At 38.6% G+C, this 23,214-nt stretch overlaps 1 protein-coding gene across 8 annotated transcripts in view; it reads right to left on the bottom strand.

The window, feature by feature from the left end:
* Positions 1-23,214, bottom strand: part of LOC308621248 (UPF0538 protein C2orf76 homolog) — an 89,199-nt gene that overhangs the window by 48,832 nt on the left and 17,153 nt on the right. For all 8 annotated transcript variants that reach the window (XM_081241568.1, XM_081241561.1, XM_081241562.1 and 5 more), the window contains 2 exons: positions 9,481-9,549; positions 6,500-6,644 (listed from right to left, as the gene is read on the bottom strand). In XM_081241568.1, the coding sequence (XP_081097694.1) occupies positions 6,500-6,632 (133 nt within the window). In that variant the 5' untranslated portion in view covers positions 6,633-6,644; positions 9,481-9,549. The remainder of the gene's footprint in view (positions 1-6,499; positions 6,645-9,480; positions 9,550-23,214) is intronic.

The following is a 23,214-nucleotide window of genomic DNA, read 5'->3' as shown; positions in this document are numbered from 1 at the left end:
ACTATTCTGTATGATAATTCATTTGTCAAAACCCATAGAACCTAACAGCACAAAGAGTGAACCTTAATGTATGCAAAACAAAAAACAAAAAAACATTTAGGAGGACAGGGGATCCCAGGAAGGAATGCAGAGGGTGACAAGAGAATACAGCTGTACTGCAAATAGATGAAATAATCTTACTGAAGAGGGTGAAAAAATGGTGCTGACCTAAATAACTTTGGCAATGAATAGATTTTTGTAAGATTAAGGCAAAAGGGACTGCACAAAAGCACTGTACTCTAGTTAATATCACGTTGTTTCCCACAGAGTACCAATTAACAACTCTGATACAGCTATATCTGTATACTGGAGTTAAACAAGTAAGTAAAGGGATGGCAGATGTTGGGAGCCAGGTTCCTCACTGTTGGATTGGGGATGTACAGATAAGCAAGGGGAGAAGGCCGGAACGATCCACGTGATAATGGATTAGAGTTGGAAACGTCAGTAAGAATTCATGTTTAACATACAGATTCAGATGGTAAACATGAAAATATTTACACATATGTATAAGTATACAGGTTCATATATTTCTTTGCTCTGTCAGTTAAGAGAGCCTAGAAGAAATGAAACCCCAGTAGTAAAGAACATACCTAGCACTCAGATCTTGGCTTCTAATACCATTCTCCAATAAAACAACCAGGGCCCCTAGAGAAATGGCTGATTCTAGGACTGGCTCAGGATATACAAAATTAGCCTGGAACATCTTAAAGTACCAGAACTACACACAGATGGCATATGTCAAAGGGGCACAGAAGCCAACTGAAAGAGTTTCCAATGACCAGATCTAGAATAATTTGAGTTACAAAATAAAAAATCTCCCATGCAAAAGAATTCCAAATAAATTAACTCCCCACTCCTTAACTGTGTACTGTGCATAGTGACTTCCTTCCAAAGTACATTATGAACAGGGAGACAACAGAGCGGCCTTACAGTGGGGAAAAAAACCTACATTGCTTCAGCCAAGCGATCAAGGTCAACATCAACAGCCATAAATCATGCAGAAAGTAGGTGCCCTTGATAGGATGTGATAAAAGTGACACTTTATCTTTGTGATTTTCTTCTCAAAAACCCATAACCCCAGTCTAATCATGAGAAAAGCACCAGGAACATTCCAACAGAGGGGCATGTTATGATAGGCCTGACCAGTACTCCCGCAAAACTGTCAAAGTCATCAAACTGGGAAAATCTGAGAAATTGTCACAGTTCACAGAGCCTAGGGAGACATGACAACTAAATGTAATGTGGTATCCTGGATGGGATCCTGGAGCAGAAAATGGACCTCAGTAAAAACTAAGGAAACCTGAATAAACTATGGACTGTAATTAATAATGCATCAATATTGGTTCATTAACTGCAACAAATGCAGCATACTAATGTAAGATGTTAATAATAGGGGGAACTGTGGAGGGGAGAATTAGATATAAACAAATATATAAAAATTAAAAAGATAAAGAAAATCTTTCTAACTATTCTAGTAGTCACCCAATAGAACAGACTGCTCTACAAAGTAACATATCACCAGGAGTAACAGGGTATGAAGAATGAGTTCTGAATTGGAAGGTTGGATAAAATCTCCACAGCTTTCCTCTATTTAATAGATGAAATAATTTTACATTCAGAATCAAGATCTAAAGTATTACAAAGTATTAAAATGCTTCCAAATCAATGAATAATTAAAATGTCATGTTATCTAGATAACTGGTTTATTTATTCTGAATCTAGAAAATTCATCATCTAGATAAGGTAATATATGGTACCTCTGTGTTCAGAATATCTGATGAACATCAGATATGTTAATAATAGATTTATTTGTTTTATTATATTTATATGCTCACATGTAAATATAATCTTATTTATTATTGATATATTTATACTTATTTGTAAGTGTTAGTTTATATTTACTATACTTATGTACTATATTTATACAGCTTTAGATTTGAATGGCATGGTGTAGTGGTACAATGATTCTCAATGCAGAATGGATCAAATTTAACCAAAGTTTCTTGGCTAAGGGAGAAATACAGACAATTATGGGAAGAGACAAGGTTAAGCTATGGATGGCAAAAAGTGACTATGATAAGAAAAAAACAGCTAGAAAGGCAAGAAGGCAACTAAAATAACCCCAAAAGGTCATTCACCACAATGAACATTTCTGTCTGTGTGCAAGATTCTCTATGCCACAATGTCAAACATCCTTCCAGCTTTAAGTGTTCAAAACATTATAGCAAGGCCAACAGGCACATGCAAAGATGCTCAACATCACTAATTATTAGAGAAATGCAAATCAAAACTATAATGAGGTCAGACCAGTCAGACCAGACCTCAGACCAGTCAGAATGGCCATCACCAAAAAGTCTACAAATAAGGGCCTCCCTGGTGGTGCAGTGGTTGAGAGTCAGCCTGCCGATGCAGGGGACACGGGTTCGTGCCCCGGTCCAAGAAGATCCCACATGCCGCGAAGCGGCTGGGCCCATGAGCCATGGCCGCTGAGCCTGCACGTCCGGAGCCTGTGCTCCGCAACGGGAGAGGCCACAACAGTGGGAGGCCCGCGTACCGCAAAAAAAAAAAAAAAAAAGTCTACAAATAATAAATGCTGGAGAGGGTGTAGAGAAAAGGGAACCCTCCTACACTGTTGGTAGGAATGAAAATTGGTGCAGCCACTATGGAGAACAGTATGGAAGTCCCTTAAAGAACTAAAACTAGAGTTACCCTATGAGCCAGCATTCCCACTCTGGGGAATATATCTGAAAAAGATGAAAACTCTTAATTTGAAAAGATACATGCATCCCAATGTTCAGTGCAGCACTATTTACAATATTGAAGACATGGAAACAACCTAAATGTCCATTGACAGATGAATGGATAAAGAAGATGTGGTATACATATATAATGGAATACATACACATATATATACTCAGCCATAAAAAAGAGTGAAATAATGCCATTTGCAGCAACATGGATGGACGTAGAGATTATCATACTAAGTGAAGTAAGTCAGATAAAGACAAATATCATATGATATCACTTATTTGTGGAATCTAAAGTAATGATACAAATGAACTTATTTACAAAACAGAAATAGACGCACAGACATAGAAAACAAACTTATGGTTACCAAAGGGTAAGGGGTGGGAAGGATAAACTGGTAATCTGGGATTAACAGATACACACTACTGTATATAAAATATGTAAACAAGGACCTACTGTATAGCACAGGGAACTATATTCAATATCTTGTAATAACTTATAATGGAAAAGAACCCGAAAAAGAATATGTATATATATATAACTGAATCACTTTCCTGTACACCTGAAACACTGTAAATCAACTATATTTCAATTTTAAAAAACACTAGAGCAAGATGAACTAAATTCAAAGACTCTTTTGACACTGAGTGAATCCATTTACTTCAGGGATCCTCTTAAGCAAGCAAGGCAGTAGACAAAAATAAAGAGGCAACTTAGTGTAGTGTTTAGGAGTGCATGATGTACAGCTGAACAGCCTGGGTTGGGCTGCAGCTTTGCCTTGTATTAGCCATGTAATCTCAGGCAAGTTTCTTAACTTCTCTCTCTGTTCCTTAGTTTCTTCATCTGTAAAATGGAGATAATAACAGTTCCTAATTGAGAAGGATGCTGTGAGGATGAAATGAGATAACCTACTTAGAGTTCTTAGCACAGTATCTGATACATAGTAATGCTTGCTATTATTATTATTAGTTCAGAAATTTCTCAGTAATAAGCTATTTGGTCTTTGTTACATACACAATTCATAAAGGGTAAATTCACCAGCTTTGCAGAGTTCCACAGTACCTCAAATCAGATGACAAAGATAGGCAGAGAGAGCACACAAGTCAAAAAGGTCTGAACCCCAAAGTTTACCTTTTAATCAGTGGAACACATTTCCCACATGCACAACAGAAACAAGTAGTGGATATACTATTAGTAGCACAGGTGAAAGATGTGAGTAGGCTGGGCTGAGCATCTAGCTGTGATCCACACCACTGCTCTAATGGGGAGCATTCTATGGTACTTGGGAAGGAAAGAACACAGTGACCCCAGGGAGGATACATCTTCCCCTGGCACTGGAGCAGCTTGAGGATTACACCTTATTCTCAAGGACTTCAGAGAACCTATTCTGCACTGTACCAAGAACACCACAGCACTCACTGTATTAACAGTAAGAAACACTGTAACCCATAACACACACAAAGATTTTAAAATAAAAAATGTAGGGATTTGTTTTTATTTCAGAACCTGAATATGCTTTTGGCGATATCTTTTCAAAAGCAGGACCCTCTTTAATTGGCAATATCTCAGTACCAACTCTCAATCTCTCCATAACAAGTAGACTGACTAGTCCGTTTTCCCTATGGGTTTATATACCTCACTTTCTTCTTAAGCAAGTAATACTGAGCAGTGAAACCACTCAAAATTAGACCAAAAAAAAAAAAAAAAGTAAGGGAGACGAGTTTAGAAATTTTACAAAGTCAATCAGGAAATAAAATGTCAAGAATTAACTACATTTTTTAAAGTTAGTATGCACACTTACATTGCACACACTAAACCAAGATCTTGGTCTCCCAATAACATTCTCCAGTAATAGAATCAGAGCTCCTCTGAGAAATGGTTGATCCCAGGGCTGGGGCAGAGAAAGAACGGGACATGTCTGGAACATCTTAGACCAAAAAGTAAGGAAGTGCTCAAAGAAGGATTGGGGACATGTTAAAAGGACATGGACCCAGACTGCAGGGGCTACCACCAGCCAAAATGGGGATGATTAGAGCATCAAAATAAAATAATAATAGTAAAGAATTATAATCCTTTGAATAAAGTAAGAATCCTTGAGTCCACAGTGATATAAACAAAAGATTAAATAAATGGGGAGGGGGGTGAGAATGGGGTGGGTAGGGTAAAAAGCTCTTCCTTACTGTAGAAAAACAACTCATGTATCTAAAAGGAATGATGGAATAAGAAAAATCACCCTTTGCCAATCATCATCATCATAACTGATTCAGGCAAGAATCATCAAAGAATGCTGAACTAGTGGAAGAAAGTTTGAGAAGCAACAGGACATCCACATAGTCTTAGAACATACCCCTACAAGTTAATTTTCAATTACAATAAAAATTTACAGTGGAGAAACCTGGCAGATATCACCTTAACCAACTGATTAAAGGCACCATTGCCACTAATGGGGGCAGTCGACAGCATGTGCATCCTGGTGTAAATGCACTGAGAAGTCAGCATTGTTTCAATGATTTCTCTGCCAAAAGCGTAACCTAAATCTAATAATGAGAAAACACTGGAAAAACCCACCTGAGGGAGGCATTCTACAAAATAACTGGACTGTACTATTCAAAATTGCCAATGTGATGAAATACAATAAAAGACTCCAGGATAAAGAAATTAACTCAGATTAAAGGAATTAATTAATTAATTAGTCTCAATAAGGTCTGTAAATTAGATAACAGCATTGTTTCAACGTTAAGTTCCTGATTTTCATCACTGTACTATGTTTATGTAAGTGAATTCCTTGTTTTTAGAAAATACACACTGAAATATTTAGAGGTAAAAGGGAATCATGTCTGCAACATACTTCCAAAAGGTTCAGAGAAAAAAATGAAGTGGGAGAGTAAGAGAGGAAGGGGGGAGGTGGAGGAGAGAGAAAAACAAATGTAACAAAATTTTGACATTTGGGGAATCTGTGAAGAGCATCCAGGAGTTTCTGCAACTTTTCTGTGTCTGAAATTGTGCCAGTTTAAAAAAATTAAGTTGGATATAAAGTACTACATCTGTCAAAACTCATAGAACAGAACACTAAGATCTGTACAGTATACCATAAGATAATAATAAAAGCTTATTCTAGATGTTTCATCAAATGTTGATGATTGGAACACTTCAGTAATTGAAAACAGAGGTTAGAAACCCACCAAGGACCCATCAAAATGAAGACTGAAGTCAAGCCTGCTGTATGTGAAGCTTGAAATGATACAGTAGCAGCCGTGAGGCTGGCTGTCACTTCTGTGCCCACAATGCCCAGCAGCTCCCGTGATTTCCTGGCTGTACAGGGGCCTGCCACCTTGCTGTCACACTCTCCAGAAGGCCCTCTTGTGCTCAGCCGGGTAACACTACATTCTCTTACTAATCAGTCTCCAAATACATAAACCCGTTTGTTACAAGCAAACACAGACCTTAAATTTTTTTTTTAATTAAAAACAAAAAAAAAGGGAGAAGCCAAACATGATACTGACGATCTCTGATGAGGGCAAACATGTTGCTAAATAAGCCCCAGGGAAACACTGCCACTGATGCCAAAGCCCAGAGCAGGAACCAGCCTCACACCTGGCTTAGAACACAGGTTAATATCTTTCCAAGTGTTTTTTAAAGATTACTATCACTCTAATAGTCAACAATTTTCTTCAAAACACTAATAAAACAAAGTGGCCGAGATGTCTCATACCTTGCTTTAGAAATACTATAAATTCCTTTACAGTTTGGTCCAAATGAACTCCGTAATACACTACAGGTCTGAAATTGCGATGCTCAAATGAACGAATGAGGCGAACCGTAACGGTCACATCTTCGGAAGCCATGTGAAGAAATTCCTGTGGCAAGGGACAATAACATCAACTCATAATTATCTACAAGCCTGTACTTCCTCCATCAGCTCTTGGGCACCCAGCCCATCTCTCCCACACTGCACAGTTAACAACACAGTCCCCACACCCAGGCCAGATTCCGGGGCAACCAAAGGGTCCCAAGGTCACTCCCACCTACCCACTGCGATCCTGGACAGCTTCATCACAGCCACTGATGTTCTGACTGGTAGAAAACTGACAGGGCACAGAAGATGAACACAACTGACTCAAGGGTGTGGGTGTGCATGAATGGGGAGAAGTGGGTTGCACTAAACACGTGACCGCTCTGGTTTGGTACGCCAGCGATCTCCTCATTTGACCCTGAGATGAAGTACACTTATATTAGCATCAACTATCAGGCTGCATTTTGTTTTGTTTTGTTCTTTTTGTTTTGGCTGTGTTGGGTCTTCGTTGCTGCATGCAGGCTTTCTCTAGCTACGGTGAGCGGGAGCTACTCTTTGCTGCCGTACGCAGGCTTCTCACTGCGGTGGCTTCTCTTGTTGCGTAGCACAGGCTCTAGGCACACGGGCTTCAGTAGTTGTGGCATGCGGGCTCAGCACTTGTGGCTCGCAGGCTCTAGAGCACAGGCTCAGTAGTTGTGGCGCACGGGCTTAGTTGCTCTACGGCACGTGGCATCTTCCCGGACTGGGGCTCTAACCCATGTCTCCTGAATTGGCAGGTGGATTCTTCACCACTGTGCCACCACGGAAGCCCCAGGCTGCATTTTAATTTCACAAATGTTGCCAGATTTCAGGAAGGATTTAATCATGTGCCACGGTATCATCCACCTTCCACCCTATTATTTGAATATGTTTATTTCATCCTAAAACTATGTATTGGGTTGGCCAAAAGGTTCTTTCAGTTTCTTCCGTACGATGGCTCTCGCAGCACTCGGTTGTCTTTAACTTCATTCAGAACAATTTTGTTAGACTGTATTGTGACAGCTCTCATGTCAGAGTGCATTTAAAAAAAGACTTCTCAAAATGGGTGAATCTGGGGGGGCTTCCCTGGTGATTCCCAGGGAATCTGCCTGCCAGTGCAGGGGACACGGGTTCGAGCCCCGGTCTGGGAGGATCCCACATGCTGCGGAGCAACTAGGCCCATGAGCCACAACTACTGAGCCTGCGCGTCTGGAGCCTGTGCTCTGCAACAAGAGAGGCCGCGATAGTGAGAGGTCCGCGCACCGCGATGAAGAGTGGCCCCCGCTTGCCACAACTAGAGAAAGCCCTCGCACAGAAACGAAGACCCAACGCAGGAAAATAAATAAATAATTTTTTTAAAAATTGGTGAATATTTGTGTAGCCATTTTAATATTGAAGATGGAAGAAAGAAAGCAACATTTTTGGCATATTATGCTTTATTATTTCAAGAAAGGTAAAAATGAAACCAAAATGCAAAAAAAGATTTGTGCAGTGTATGGACAAGGTGCTGTGACTGATTGAACCTGTCAAAAGTGGTTTGCAAAGTTTTGTGCTGGAGATTTCTCGCTGGATGATGCTCCATAATCGGGTAGACTAGTTGAAGTTGATAGCAATCAAACCAAGACATTAATTGAGAAGAATCAACATTATACCACGCAGGAGATAGCCAACATACTCAAAATATCCAAATCAAGCGCTGAAAATCATTTGCACCAGCTTGGTTATGTTTACTGCTTTGATGTTTGGGTTCCACATAAGTTAAGTAAAAAAAACCTTCTTGACCATATTCCCGCATGCGATTCTCTACTTAAACATAATGAAAACGTTCCATTTTTAAAACAAATTGTGACAGGTGGTGAAAAAATGGATACTGTACAATAATGTGGAACGGAAGAGATCATAGGGCAGGCAAAATGAACCACCACTGACCACACCAAAGGCTGGTCTTCATCCAAAGAAGGTGATGTGTATATGGTGGGATTGGAAGGGAGTCCTCTATTATGAGCTCCTTCTGGAAAACCAAACGCTTAATTCCAACAAGTACTGATCCCAATTAGACCAACTGAAAGGAGCACTCGACGAAAAGCGTCCAGAATTACTCAACAGAAAACACATAATCTGCCATCAGGATAACACAAGACCACGTGTTTCTTTGATGACCAGGCAAAAACTGTTACAGATTTAATTCTACCATCAAACGAGGAGGTATTATACTCATTTAAGGATGAGGAAAGACTCAAGAGAGATTGTACTAATTGCCCAAGGTCATATAGCTGATAAAAAATGAAGCCAGGATTCAAGCAACAATTTAATTCCAAATCCCATGCTCTCTCTAATGCACTGTTCGAAAAAGCATCCCAAACTATTTCCTCCAAAAAATCTGCAAAGTTGCCAATGTTTTAAAAATAAAATTATGGTATATTTCTAACTAGTGGCAACTACTTCATGCTTTCAACTTCACATACAACTTACAGCCATAATATGCAAGTACTAAAACAAATACCTGTAATGAGGGGAAAGCAGGGAGCAGGGGGCAGGGGGGTGGATGGTGGTGGTGGGATGAACTGGGAGACTGGGATTGACATATATACACTAATATGTATAAAATAGATAACTAATAAGAACCTGCTATATTAAAAATAAAATTCCAAAAGAAAATAAACCTGTAATACTAATAACATAAGAAAAGATGTCCAACCTCACCAGTAATCAGTGAAATTCAAAATAACAATGAGATATACTACTCATCAAACTGACAAATGAAAAAGTCTGACAATACCTAGTGTTGGCAAGGGTGCAGAACCAGTTAAGGCTGGCATCCAAACAGGTTCTACTTTTGGAGACAATTTGGCAATATTTAGTAAAGCTGAAGATTCACATACCTTTCAACCCAGCAATTTCATTCATAGGTAGGTGTCCTGGGGACTCTCTCACACATGGCACAAAGAGAACTGTAAAAGAACATTAACATCATTTGTTAATCGCAAAAACTGGAAACGGCCAAATGTCCATCAGCAGGAGGATAGATAATTATGACATTTTCATACAATGAAATTAGTTCAAGCAGTGAAAATGAATGAACCTGAACTACGCACATCAACATGAAAGATGAAATCTCAGAAACAGTGAGTGGAAAAAAAGCCGCAAAAGCATCAGAATACACTACCATTTACATGAAGTTCAAAAGCATAGCTTTTATTATGTTTAAAAGGAGATGATTGTTCTTTCTGAGGCAGAGAAAGGATTATGCAATTAGGGAGAAGTAAAACTGGTGTTTCAATTATACTGGTTGCATTTTATATCTTAAGTAGGATGTTAGGTATAGGGATAGTATAAATTACTGTTCTTTAAGCCTTTTAGTGTGTCCGAAATACTTCATAATATACACAAATAAGCCATACTAATTTGGCCTAGAAAGTCTCTCTGAATCATAGAATGCTTACACAAATATTTTACTAAGTTTGAGAGAATATACAGCATATTATGCATGAAAAGCAAAGGTTCAGCTGTTTTAATGCATAAAATAATTTGCAATTATAATTAGTATACTGTTTATAATTAAACAAGTGTTTTTTAAGGAACTAAAAATAATATTTTCCCTCTAAATTAAATCTTTTGATAATTCCATTATTAAATTAAATCTTTTGATAATTCCATTATTAGCTACTACACTATTTGTTATTTTTTGTTGTTGTTTTATCTAATTCCTTTATTTTTGAGTATTGTGCAGCAAATTCCAGATTTCATATAATTTCACCCTTTAACACTTCAGTATGTGTCTCTAACACTGAACACTTAAAAAAAAATGTCATTATCATGCCTAATAAAACTAATAGCAAATACTCAGTTTCATCTAATACTTAGTCCATGTTTGATTTTCTCTGTCTCCAAAATGTCTTTTTACAGTTAGCTTGTTTGATTTAGAATCCGAAGTCTACATACTTTATTTCACTTACATATACAAAATTTTTTAAATTGGGAACATACGGTACAAGCTCTTTATAATCTACCTTTTAAATTAACTTCTTATGCACATTTTCCCATGTATTAAATATTTTTCTTCAATGATTTTAAGGTCTGTACAACATTCCATACTTCTTACCTCCAACATCTTATTATTGGACATTTAGCTTATTTTCAAATATACACACATGAGAAATGACTCATGAGAAGTAGAAAACCTGGGCTCAAGATGAATAAGCATATTTGTTAGATTTTTTGATACTGCCAAATTGCTCTGCAGAGGGGTACATCAGTTTTCCCATGAACAGTGTATTCCTTGCAAACACTAGGTATTATAATAGAAAAATTATTATTACTTTTATCCACATCAATAGGTAAAATAATATCTTTTTATTTATTTGCATTCTTTACTGTGGTTAAACATGACCAAAAAACAAACAAACCAAAAATCCCTTACAAACCAACAATGAAAATGTAAAACATATCAGAAAAGTGGACAAAGATATGAACACAAAAATTTCCAAAAAAATACATTATTTTTTATTAAATCTGGTTTTACAGTGCTTCCCAAAAATTCTGACCCTAGAATCTACCAAATAATGGCAGTTCAGCGAGACATTTACAATTTAAAATACACTGAGGTACTTAATAAAGAATCTCTCTCAAGAGATATTATAAAAGATTCCATATTTTAGAAGCAGTGTTAACAGGGTTTGTGAAAATTATGGCCAACTTCTTCCTCCTCTCACCAAGCCCCCAAAACAACAAAGAAGCCCTCCAAAGCACACCACTCACATACATCCAAACATGCTGGGAAGCCCTATAATGCAGTCCAAGTTCCCAAAGAGTTTAGAGCTGGACAGATCTAACTTAAGACTACCTCCTAGCCCCAACACATAGCTAGATCTCAAACAGCTGGATCTCAATAAATAGTAGCTGCTTTTATCAACAGTCTACTTGGGATTAAATAGGTTTGGGCATAAAGACAGCTCATGTACGCAGCAGATAAAGATACAAGATTCCCAGGTACAATGAAATAAATGATATAAATGGTCTAACCAAGGGGGCTGGGCAAGCTAGCACATGCATACCTTGTGAAACTTTTTTAATTGTAGGTTTGTTTTTTTCACTTAATAAAAAACTGCCCATATATTGTACTTAAATAGTTGAAGTTTTCAATTTAAAACTCCAAATTTGCATTAATATCTAATTTTGGTCAACAACATATGGTCATCTTCATCAGAAATGTGTTGTAATTTATACTCAGTAACTAAACCATATTGGCTACTATCAGAATGAAGCCATTATTTAATTTGCCTCAAGGACTGTTGGAAATACAGCTTGTTAGCTCAGGCAGCCAGACATACTGTAGAGACAGCTTGGAAAGCCAGTATTACAAACTGTAAATGTGACACTTTCCCAGAAGGCTTGACCTACTTTAAAAAAATGAATCTGATCAAGTTTAAAACGCATTCCTCACATGAAGGGACAGAGAAACCAAAAGCAATAATTTAGGGGTAAATTAACAAGAAATATTCAAGGACATGAAATAAATGAAATGATAGACCATGTTCCTAATGGTGGAAGCTCAAAGTTGTAAAGAAATCAATTCTCCCTAAATTAAAATATAAATTAAATAAAATCCCAATCAAAATATAAAATGGTGGTCTGGTTTTATCACAAATACTTCTAACCTGGATGAAAATGCTTGTGAACTTAGCAAAGTCATACAAGAAAAAAAAGAGATCAGCAGCACCAATTATTAAAAACACGCTACAAAGTAACAACAGTCAGATATATAATAGTAATATATGAATAGGCTAGTATGAAGTCCATATATTTACAAAATGCAGTAACAGAAATGTTAAAGGACAATCTATAGTAATTTAAGCTGTGACACTGAAGACTGACAAATCAGTAGAACACAACAGAAAACTCAGAAATAGACTCAAGATTTGAGAATTTAGAATAAAAATGGCATTTCACATTTGTGGGGAAAAGATAGTTTATTTAATCAATGGCATTGGGAAAACTGGTCAGACATTTTTTATTTTTTTTAATACATCTTTACTGGAGTGTAAGTGCTAGTTTCTGTTGTACACCAAAGTGAATCAGCCATATGTATACATATATCCCCACATCCCCTCCCTCTTGAGCCTCCCTGCCACCCTCCCTATCCCACCCCTCCAGGCCGTCGCAAAGCACCGAGCCGATCTCCCTGTGCTGTGCAGCTGCTCCCCACTAGCTGTCTAGTTTACATTCGGTACTCGACCCCAGCTTCCCTCCCCACCCGTGTCCTCCAGTTCATGTCCTCTATGTCTGCGTCTTCATTCCTGCCCTGCCCCTAGGTTCATCAGTACCTTTTCTTTTAGATTCCATATATGTGTGTTAGCATACGGTGTTTTTCTCTTTCTGACTTACTTCACTCTGTATGACAGACTCTAGGTCCATCCACCTCACTGCAAATAACTCAATTTCGTTTCTTTTTATGGCTGAGTAATATTCCATTGTACATATCTGTCACGTCTCTATCCATTCACCTGTCGACGGACACTTAGGTTGCTTCCATGGCTACTGTAAATAGTGCTGCAATGAACATTGTGGTACATGTCTCTTTCTGAATTATGGTTTTCTCAGAGGATATGCCCAGTAGTGGGATTGCTGGATCATATGGTAGTTCTATTTTTAGTTTTTTAAGGCACCTCCATACTGTTCTCCATAGCGGCTGTTATCAATTTACATTCCCACCAACAGTGCAGGAGGGTTCCCTTTTCTCCACACCCTCTCCAGCATTTACTGTTTCTAGACCTTTTGATAATGGCCACTCTGACTGGTGTGAGGTGATACCTCATTGTAGTTTTGATTTGCATTTCTCTAATAATTAGTGATGTTCAGCACCTTTTCATGTGCCTCTTGACCATCTGTATGTCTTCTTTGGTGAAATGTCTGTTTAGGTCTTCTGCCCATTTTTCAACTGGGTTGTTTGTTTTTTGGATAAATGAGCTCCATTAGTTGTTTGTATATTTTGGAGATTAATCCTTTTGTCTGTTGTTTCATTTGCAAATATTTTCTCCCATTCTGTGAGTTATCTTTTCATCTTGTTTATGGTTTCCTTTGCTGCGCAAAAGCTTTTAAGTTTTATTAGGTCCCATTTGTTTATTTTTGTTTTTATTTTCATTACTCCAGGAGGTGGGTCAAAAAAGATCTTGCTCTGGTTTATGTCTAAGCATGTTTTTCCAACGTTTTCCTCTAAGAGTTTTATAGTGTCCAGTCTTACATTTAGGTCTTTAATCTATTTGGAGTTTATTTTCGTATACGGTTTAGGTAGTGTTCTAATTTCATTCTTTTACGTGTAGCTGTCCAGTTTTCCCAGCACCAAATATTGCAGAGGCTGTCTTTTCTCCATTGTATGTTCTTGCCTCCTTTGTTGTAAATTAGGTGACCATATGTGCATGGGTTTATCTCTGGGCTTTCTATCCTGTACCACTGACCTATATTTCTGTTTCTGCGCCAGTACCATACTGTCTTGACTACTGTAGTTTGTAGTATAGTTTGAAGTTGGGGAGCCTGATTCCTCCAGCTCCATTTTTCTTTCTCAAGATTGCTTTGGCTATTTGGGGTCTTTTCTGTTTCCATACGAATTGTAAAATGTTTTGTTCTAATTCTGTGAAGAATGTCATTGGTAGTTTGATAGGGACTGCACTGAATCTGTAGATTGCATTGGGTAGTATAGTCATTTTCACAATATTGATTCTTCCAATCCAAGAACATGGTATATTTGTCCATCTGTTTATGTCTTCTTTGACTTCTTTCATCAGTGTTTTATAGTTTTCTGAGTACAAGTCTTTCACCTCCTTAGGTAGATTTATTCCTAGGTATTTTATTCTTTTTGTTGCAATGGTAAATAGAATTGTTTCCTTAATTTCTCTGATTTTTCATTGTTAGTGTATAGGAATGCCAGAGATTTCTGTGCATTAATTTTGTACCCTGCAACATTACCAAATTCATTGATTAGTTCTAGTAGTTTTCTGGTGGCATCTTTAGGGTTTTCTATGTATAGTATCATGTCATCTGCAAACAGTGACAGTTTTACTTTTTCTTTTCCAATCTGGATTAAACTGGTCAGACATTTGGAAACAGGTAATGCTGGATTCTTACTTCATACCTTATACAAAATAAACCATATGTGGAACAAATATTTAGACTAAACTGTAAAATCGCAGGAAGGCATCAAAAAATGGGTATAAAATTTTATAATCTTAAGGAAAGACCTTGCTAAACAAATAAAAATCAGCAACCATCACGGAAAAGGATGACAGATAAAACAACCAAAAAACGTAAAAAGAATCAGTATCTTAATAGAAACATGGGTAAAGGTAATTAATAGGCAATTGGCTGAACTGTTAAGAAGTCAGTAACATGAAAAGATGATCAACTTTACTAGTAATTAAAGAACTGAAAATAGAAATACTAAGATATCAAGTTGCCATCAGATTGGTAAAATATTTTTAAATTAAAAACTGGCCACACCGGTGTTGGCAAGGGTATAGAAAAATAAATATTTTATATACTCTTGCTAAGAACATAAAATGATACAGCCTTTCTGGAGAGGAGTGGGGTAATCTATATCAAAATTATAAATTTGCCTACCCTTTGACATGGCAATTTCTCTTCTACTAATTTACCTGGAAGATAATCACATCAAATATTTTTAAAATCCATGTGTTTATAATGATATGGTTTAAAAAGCCAATTAGTCACTCTGGAAGCTAAAAGGGCACTTATTTGTTTTTCTGAAAACTGGCTTACCAAGGTAGAGAGGTGGGCATTGAAAATAAGAAAAATAATCAAATTCTTATACAGACTGTATTTCAAGGTTACCAAATGGCTGATGAAAAAGTTCTTCTTTATAGAAGAATTACAGCTAAAAAGCACTGAAGGAATGATAGAATTTAAAAATCATGATTTACATATTTATCAAAATGGCTAAAATAAAGCAGTAATAACATCAAATGTTGGTGAGGGTGCAGAGAAACTAGATCTTTCATTCATTGCTGATGGGAATGCAAAACTGTATAGCCACTCTGGAAAAGAATGGCAGTTTCTCACACAACTAAACATGTGCTTATCATAGACCTAGCAAATACACTCTTGAGTATTTATGCCAGAGAAATGAAAGCTTATGTTCACACAAAAACCTATACACGAACGCTCACAGCATATTCACGTGTAATACCCCAAAACTGGAAACCCAAATGTCCTTCAACATGTGAATGGTTAAACCAACTGTGGTATATTCGTATCATGAAACACTGAGTAATAAAAAGGAATAAACTGTTATACACATAACAATTTTGATGGATCTTAAGGGAATTTAAACTGAAAAAAAAAACCAATCTCAGAACATTACATCCATTTATATGTCACTCTTGTAATGACAAAATTATAGAAATGGAGAACAGTGTTCCGGAGGTCAGCGGGGAGGGAAGGAGGTGGCTGTGGCTGTAAGAGGGTAGCATGAGAGATCCTTGTGATGGAATGGATTCTTGACCATGGTGTTATCCACATTTATCTACACATGTGCTAAAACTGCATAAAACTAAATGCACATGCACGTGCACACATGCATACATAAGAAGATGTAAAACCAGTGAAATCTAAACCTGGTCCATGGATTGTATCAACATCAATTCCCTGGATGTGATACCAGACTACACTGACGCAGGATGTTACCCTTGGGGAAAACTGGATGAGGGGCATCACTCTGTATTATTTCTTACAACTGCATGTGACTCTATAATTACCTCAAAAGTTGCTAAAAGCCATCATTTTGAAAACCCCAATGAAATAATGAATGCAGGCAATGATCATAAAGGGGTGTCAAAACCATTAGGTAAAAGATTGATGGGAAACTTTAGAATGAATACTGCGGGGGCCGACAACACTTGAACTTAGTAATCAAACTTAACAAATGAATCAAGCCTCCGGATCTAACTCCCGGTTTAGGGGCTATGAGGGTGTCTGGAAGAACAAGTTAAATAACACCAGAAGGAGGTCAACAGCCAAGTCCAGGCTGTGGAAAATTCTACTGAATGACTTGTTTTCTTCAACAAATAATTAGCATGAGCTATATAGAAGGAGAGGAAGGTTATAAACCAAGAGACTTACAAGAGATATATCAACCAATGTTTAGACCTTGCACAGATCCTTATTTGCATAATATTAGATGATATTAGGAATTAATATCAACTGTTTATTTAATATTATTATGCTTCTGAGTCTTTAACTTAAAAGACTGAGGTATGTAGGTGAAACGGTATTATGACTGGTACTTGCTTTCAAATACTCTGACAGAGGAAAAACAATTATGGATGTGTAGATTATTAAAAAAATTGTAGAACATTGGCTAACGGCTGAAGCTGGGTGTATGTGGGACCTTATCATACTACTCAATTTTTTATATGCTCAAAATTTTTCATAGTAAAATCATTTTAAGAGAAGATAGGTACACAAAGATGTACATTCAAGGAAGATTTTTTCATTGACGTGTTTCTAATAGTTTATAAAAATTAGAATCCATCTAAATGTTCATCATGAAGACCTAGTTAAGTAAATATGTCACGCCATAAAATAAAATCCCCTTGCAGACATTAAAGGGTGAAATGGATCCAGGGATACTAACTTTAAAAGATGGCTATGACATATTAGTGAACATTAGCTCTTGCCTGTTACTTGTTTTATATATCTTTAATATAGCTTGATGTTTTAATAATGATTATGTGTTTTGAAATTAGGCTAATTTCCCTGTATACTTACATTTGCACTTTCCTGATGTATGTGGTATACAGCAACAAAAAGTTATTTTTAAAGCTAAAGTATTTCTACTTCCTTTAAGAAAAAAGAGCTGGGCTTCCCTGGTGGCGCAGTGGTTGAGAGTCCGCCTGCCGATGCAGGGGACACAGGTTCGTGCCCCAGTCCGGGAAGATCCCACATGCTGTTGAGTGGCTGGGCCCGTGAGCCATGACCGCTGGGCCTGCGCATCCGGAGCCTGTGCTCCGCAGCGGGAGAGGCCACAACAGTGAGAGGCCCGCGTACCGCAAAAAAAAAGAAAAAAAAAAAAAAAAAAAAGGAAAAAGAGCTAACTGAACAAAGCAAACAAAAGAGAACTTATCAAACACTGTACAGAACAGAGAGGATCAGAAACTTAGTTACACTACTGATACGTATTGAGGGACACCGACTAAACCCAAAAAGTATTCAGCAGTGAGGGGCACAAGGAGCAGGTCACGTGCCCAGGATGAGTCTACGCCTGTCCAAGGTGCACGAAAGGCCTTCCATACTCAGCCCCTCCCCACCCCTGTGATGGTATTCGTCACCACCACAACCCACTTTGCACATGTCACCCCAGCAGCAACAAGGGCCCATGATTTCCACACGTGCCAGGCTGCTCCAAGCCTCTTCCACACCTTTCCACCGCCAGCTTTTCCCCAAACTCCCTGTGCCCCTCGCCTCTTCACCTTACCACACAGGCAGCCCCCAAAACCCGGCCTGGGACCACCTGCTCCAGGACAGCATCACAGTCAGCTCCTCCTCTGCCCCAGCTCAGCTAAAGACCCCTCGGTCCTCCCACAGCCCCTGACCATGTCATACTGCAGTCATCTGTTCATGGATTATTTTTGTAAACCCAGCAACATGTGTGTCATGAGGCACATCAGAGCCCCCATCAACATCTGGATAACTGCAGGGCTGAGGAACGCTGGAATTCCTCCTGACACATCAGTCCTGCGCTACAGACATAGTACCCAGGGTCTATGAGCTTTTCCAGGGTCATGAAAATGTTTGAGACCTGAAGAAAAACCTTATTGCTCAAGCATATGAAAACCTTTAAAAATCAAAATTAACATTTAACTAACTACCTACAACACATAACATTTCAACAGCAACTCAACTCTACTTATAATTATATGTTAGATTTAATACAGGATATAGGTCCATTTTTTACAATGTAGGGTGGGGATCTGAAAAGTAACAGTGCCTAGGGCTTAGGAAGTTCTTTAAACTTCCCTGCCTAAAAAAACCTGTTCTGGCTGGTACCTTACCCAGCTGGTTTGGGATAATGAAGAAAAGCCCATATCCAATGCAAAGCAAAACTCTTAACAAACAAAGCAAACACAAAACCCATGCAGGAATGACCTCACATGGGGCTCCCACGTCCCTGACAGGTAACCACTGCATCATCAGAGCCAAGAATGGATGTAGTCCAGCACCCTCCCCTCCTGGACCAGCCTTACAGGTCAGGTTGAAGCTGCTTTTTATGGCCCAGGATCCAGCAGCGTGAACAGGGAAGGTGGAAATTCAGCATGGAATGGTCAGGGAAAGTCGAGACAAGCTGGAAGCCAGGTTCCCTAACAGCCTAACCGCTCTCATTCCGAAGCTGGCTCCTCTTCCCGAGGCAAAGTTCTGAGCTAAAGAGCCGTAAACCAGCTTGGTGGGGGGTGGCTCCTGAGCTGGACAAAAAGCTCAGAGCCCAGCATTATGATAAGCACAAAACACGCAAATGCATAAAGTACTCGATTGATGACCTCTCTCAGCTAAAAAAAAAAAAAAAAAAAAAGTAACTACAGCCAGTTCTGGTTACTTGCAGTGGATAAAAAGTAACTACAGCCAATTCTGGTTACTCCCCGGGGATAATGTCTGTAAAGTGTTCGTGAACACTGCATTCGTGAATACCGAACCACTGCTCCTAGGGAAACACAGGGCCAGGTTCTGGGGAGCCTCTGGTTCCTCTAGCCACAACATTTTCATCAGCCAATAAATACATAACCTTGTTTTATGTGCATTTCTGTTTAAAGACACCTTATTTGACATATATTGTTGATTCATGAACGCTGAACTCACAGCCAACAGTATTACAAGTCATGCCTGAACAAAGCTTACCTAATGCACGGATTTTCTCTGTAAGGCACACACAGCCCTCTTGCGCTTCGGAACACTAGATGGCACTACGTTTGGGGGCCATTTTAAACAGCGACATCACCAACAACAAGCATAAAAATGTGAAAAGCATGGCATTAAATAAAGCACAATGCAGACAACTGTTTACAATATGAGCTGAAACAAGATGGCAGCAAGTTGCCTGGTTTGACCTCAGCTGGTAACATGAATTTTGTTGACTCAAATGTGTCACTGGGGAATGCGCATCGGGGAATGACCAAGAAAGTGCCTGAGTATTGCTTTTACTCACAAGTAAATTTTAGTGAGTAGGCGAATTCACAAATACACAGTCTGTGAATAATGAGGACAGACTGTGTTACCAAAAAGAAAAAAGAAAAAAAAGTGCTTTCCAGTATTTGAAGAAAGCATGCTCTTGACCTTTTTGTCCGAGAGTGGAAGAGAATCCAAAATGTCCTTAAGAGTTAGAAGCTTTAAGTGTAGAAAAGCACTCAGCACTCGGGCAGTTAGCATGGAGAAGATTTTACAACCACCAGGCGAAAGAGTGCACTGGCTGACTTTCCTTTCCACAACAGGAAGGAGAAGGGGTGTACGCAACTTGAAAATTAACAGACTCCTAAGGTGAATCCTTTTGAAAAACTACAATATTTTGTAAAGTTATATCTACTCCCTAAATTTAAGTATTGTAAAATCAAAATTGTCATAGATGAAGTTTGCTTTAAACCTTGTCTTACCCATATGAAAAAGGTACAACTTTCAAAAAACTAACGTTCTAACCACATACAAAAATATATATGTATATTACTCACACTAAATGCTTAATTTTCCTCTAGATTTAGGAACTAATATTACAGGGCAAAGAGTCTATCTGCCTTCCTTTTGAAACAAATCAATAAAAAGAAGAAATACAGTTTATTGTTCTTTTACATGAGGAAACTAAACTGGCATAGATGATCAGGTATAGAAGGAGGAAAAAGAAGAGTTCTGCTAAGATTCATCATTACTCAATATGTAAATGATTCTGACAATGATTCTGGAGTAAATAAACATATGTACTACTAAATATCATCCAAATATGTCATTTTACCCCTTGAAAAGTTGTTTAAGGGAGAGGGAAAAAACCTCCAGAGAGGGAGAGGGAAAAAACCTCCAGCGAGGGAGAGGGGAAAAAAACCTACATTCTCTTTACTACCCTTCTTAAAAATACTGAGTACCTAGCACACTGCTAGGTAGGTGAGTGAGAAATGTTCACCTTTTAAAGAGAATACAACCTTGGCAAATTAGTAACTAAAGTTCATAAGAATGACAAATTATAATCAAGTCACATTTAAGACTATGCCTAAAATGCTAATTCCATTTTAATCTATTCTGGCCTACTTCAAAAGCATAATTTTTTTTAAACTTTTAAATGGAAAACAAAATTTTATTCTAAAAATAGATCTTGGTAACAATGAAATACCAAAAGCTTGTCATTATAATAAAAAGAAAAAAGTTAACAGAAATTTGCTTTAAAATTTTTCAAAAGCATAATTTTTAAGAAATGAAACTATACATTTATAGAGTAGGACCACGTGAGAATCAAATAAACATTTGAAAACCTCTTGGTCTTTTTCTTCCAAATGTTTAGTTGTATAATTCATATCAAAACCCTACTATAGGGACTTCCCTCATGGTGCAGTGGTTAAGAATCTGCCTGCCAATGCAGGGGACATGGGTTCAAGCCCTTGTCCAGGAGGATCCCACATGCCACGGAGCAACAAAGCCCGTGCACCACAACTACTGAGCCTGCGCTCTAGAGCCCGCGAGCCACAACTACTGAGCCCACACGCCACAACTACAGAAGCCCGCGTGCCTAGAGCCCATGCTCTGTAACGAAAGAAGCCACTGCAATGAGAAGCCCGTGCACTGCAACGAAGAGTAGCCCCTGCTCGCCGCAACTAGAGAAAGCCTGCGTGCAGCAACGAAGACCCAACGCAGCCAAAGAAATAAATACATTTTTTTAATTATAGAAAAACCCTATTATATTAGAAAAATCAGTTTATTCATCTTTCACTGACATGAAACTTTTGAGAAAGAGATTTTCAATGTATTAACTTATGAAAGATTTAAAGTCTTTGACCTCAGCCATTTTTAAGATAGGTTAAAAAAATAAAGTCTCACACCTTAGGTGCTTAAGATAACATAGGAGGTGCAAAACAAATATTAGTTAAATCAGGCGACCACACAAATACTTCTCCATGCTATAACTGCTTTACTGCAAGATGACATTAGCAGCTGGCCTTTCCTGAGGAAGAGTCAGTCAATCAATTCTAGTAAATAAACCCTTGCTGTTCACCCTGAGTACACCACCCACTGACAAATCAACACCTACAATTCCACAGACCTGCCTTTGTGACCTTCAATTTGGGGCGAATACACAAAATCATAATCTGTTTTCTCTGCTCACGGCAGGTAAGACTCTCAGAGAACTAACTATTCTGGGCAGTTGAGTTTTCCAAAGGGTTTGAGACTTAACCATTTGGAAATAATATTTCACGCAATTTCCTTCTTGTTTTAAACAAGGTACACAACGTAAATTCGATTCTTCTTGGTACACAATCCTCAGTGAGAATGTTAATCCTTGTACAGTGTGTGTGGGAGACGATTCTCCATGGCGCTCTCACGCTTCCGCACGTCTTACGAGCAGAGGCGCTGCCTGCTCTAGCTCTCAGATATCTTTTCAAGGATGTGTGTATAGCAAACAACCCAGGAAGACAGAGATATTCTCTCCCTCCAGAACAGAGGGCAGGTTGGTTTGCTGTCCACTATAATAAAAATAACGTCTCTCTCTGGGCTAAGTTTGGGCAGGTTCGCTTGCAGTTTTTTTTTTTTTTTTTAAGTGTTGCTACGTTATCTTTTCAATAGTACATTTATTTATTTATTTATTTACTGACTGCACCACATGGCATGCGGGATCTTAGTTCCCCGAGCAGGGATCAAACCCGTGCCCCCTGCAATGGAGGCGCGGAGTCTTAACCACTGGGCCACCAGGGGGAGTCCCTGCTTGCAGTTCTTTATAAAATATTTGGATTAGCTAAACTCAGGGTTCTACAGCTGTGGACTCACAGGGCAAGAGGAAATGAGACAAACAGGGAGCTCACGCTATTGGCTGTGCTGTAATGCAGTCCTTTGTCTCAGACCCAGGAGTTCCACGTCTTCTGCCAGCGACCAGTAAACTGTGACAGGCTGATCTGTCAGCTTCCGAGTAGCATAAGATCTCAAGACTCTTCACAGTTCTTGACAGTGTGTGACAAGGATGGGATGCTGGCAGAAACATGGCTTTCTGGAACAGAAAAGACAAAGGTCCCATGGGTTTAGGGCATATAAGATTCCCTGGGACCCAGAAGCAAATGTTCTTGTCCAAGTGGTGGGTGTGGGGTTGTAAGGGTTAATTAACCTTTAGAGGATGAGCAGCAAAAGGTAGGATTGAAACAAACTGCCCAACGGTCCTCTGGTTGTTGATCACTCTCCTTGGGGTGGGAGGGGAAGGGATGCAACCGTGGCAATGAGGCGCAAGCCCTGTGGCCCCAGATGAGAGGCAGTGAGGCTGTAGCTGTTAAGTAGAGTCCCCAGAGCTGAAACAAATTATGTCATCGACGGGGATCTAGAGGTTTTGGGTAGCTGAAAAATTCATTAAGCTGAGCCCTGCATAGCCACCGAGC

The sequence above is a fragment of the Mesoplodon bidens genome (genome assembly GCF_964165515.1).
Source record: "Mesoplodon bidens genome assembly, chromosome: 8".
Classification (NCBI taxonomy): domain Eukaryota; kingdom Metazoa; phylum Chordata; class Mammalia; order Artiodactyla; family Ziphiidae; genus Mesoplodon; species Mesoplodon bidens.
The sequence above is the reverse complement of the archived record's forward strand: the minus strand, read 5'-3'. Positions and strand labels throughout refer to the sequence as shown.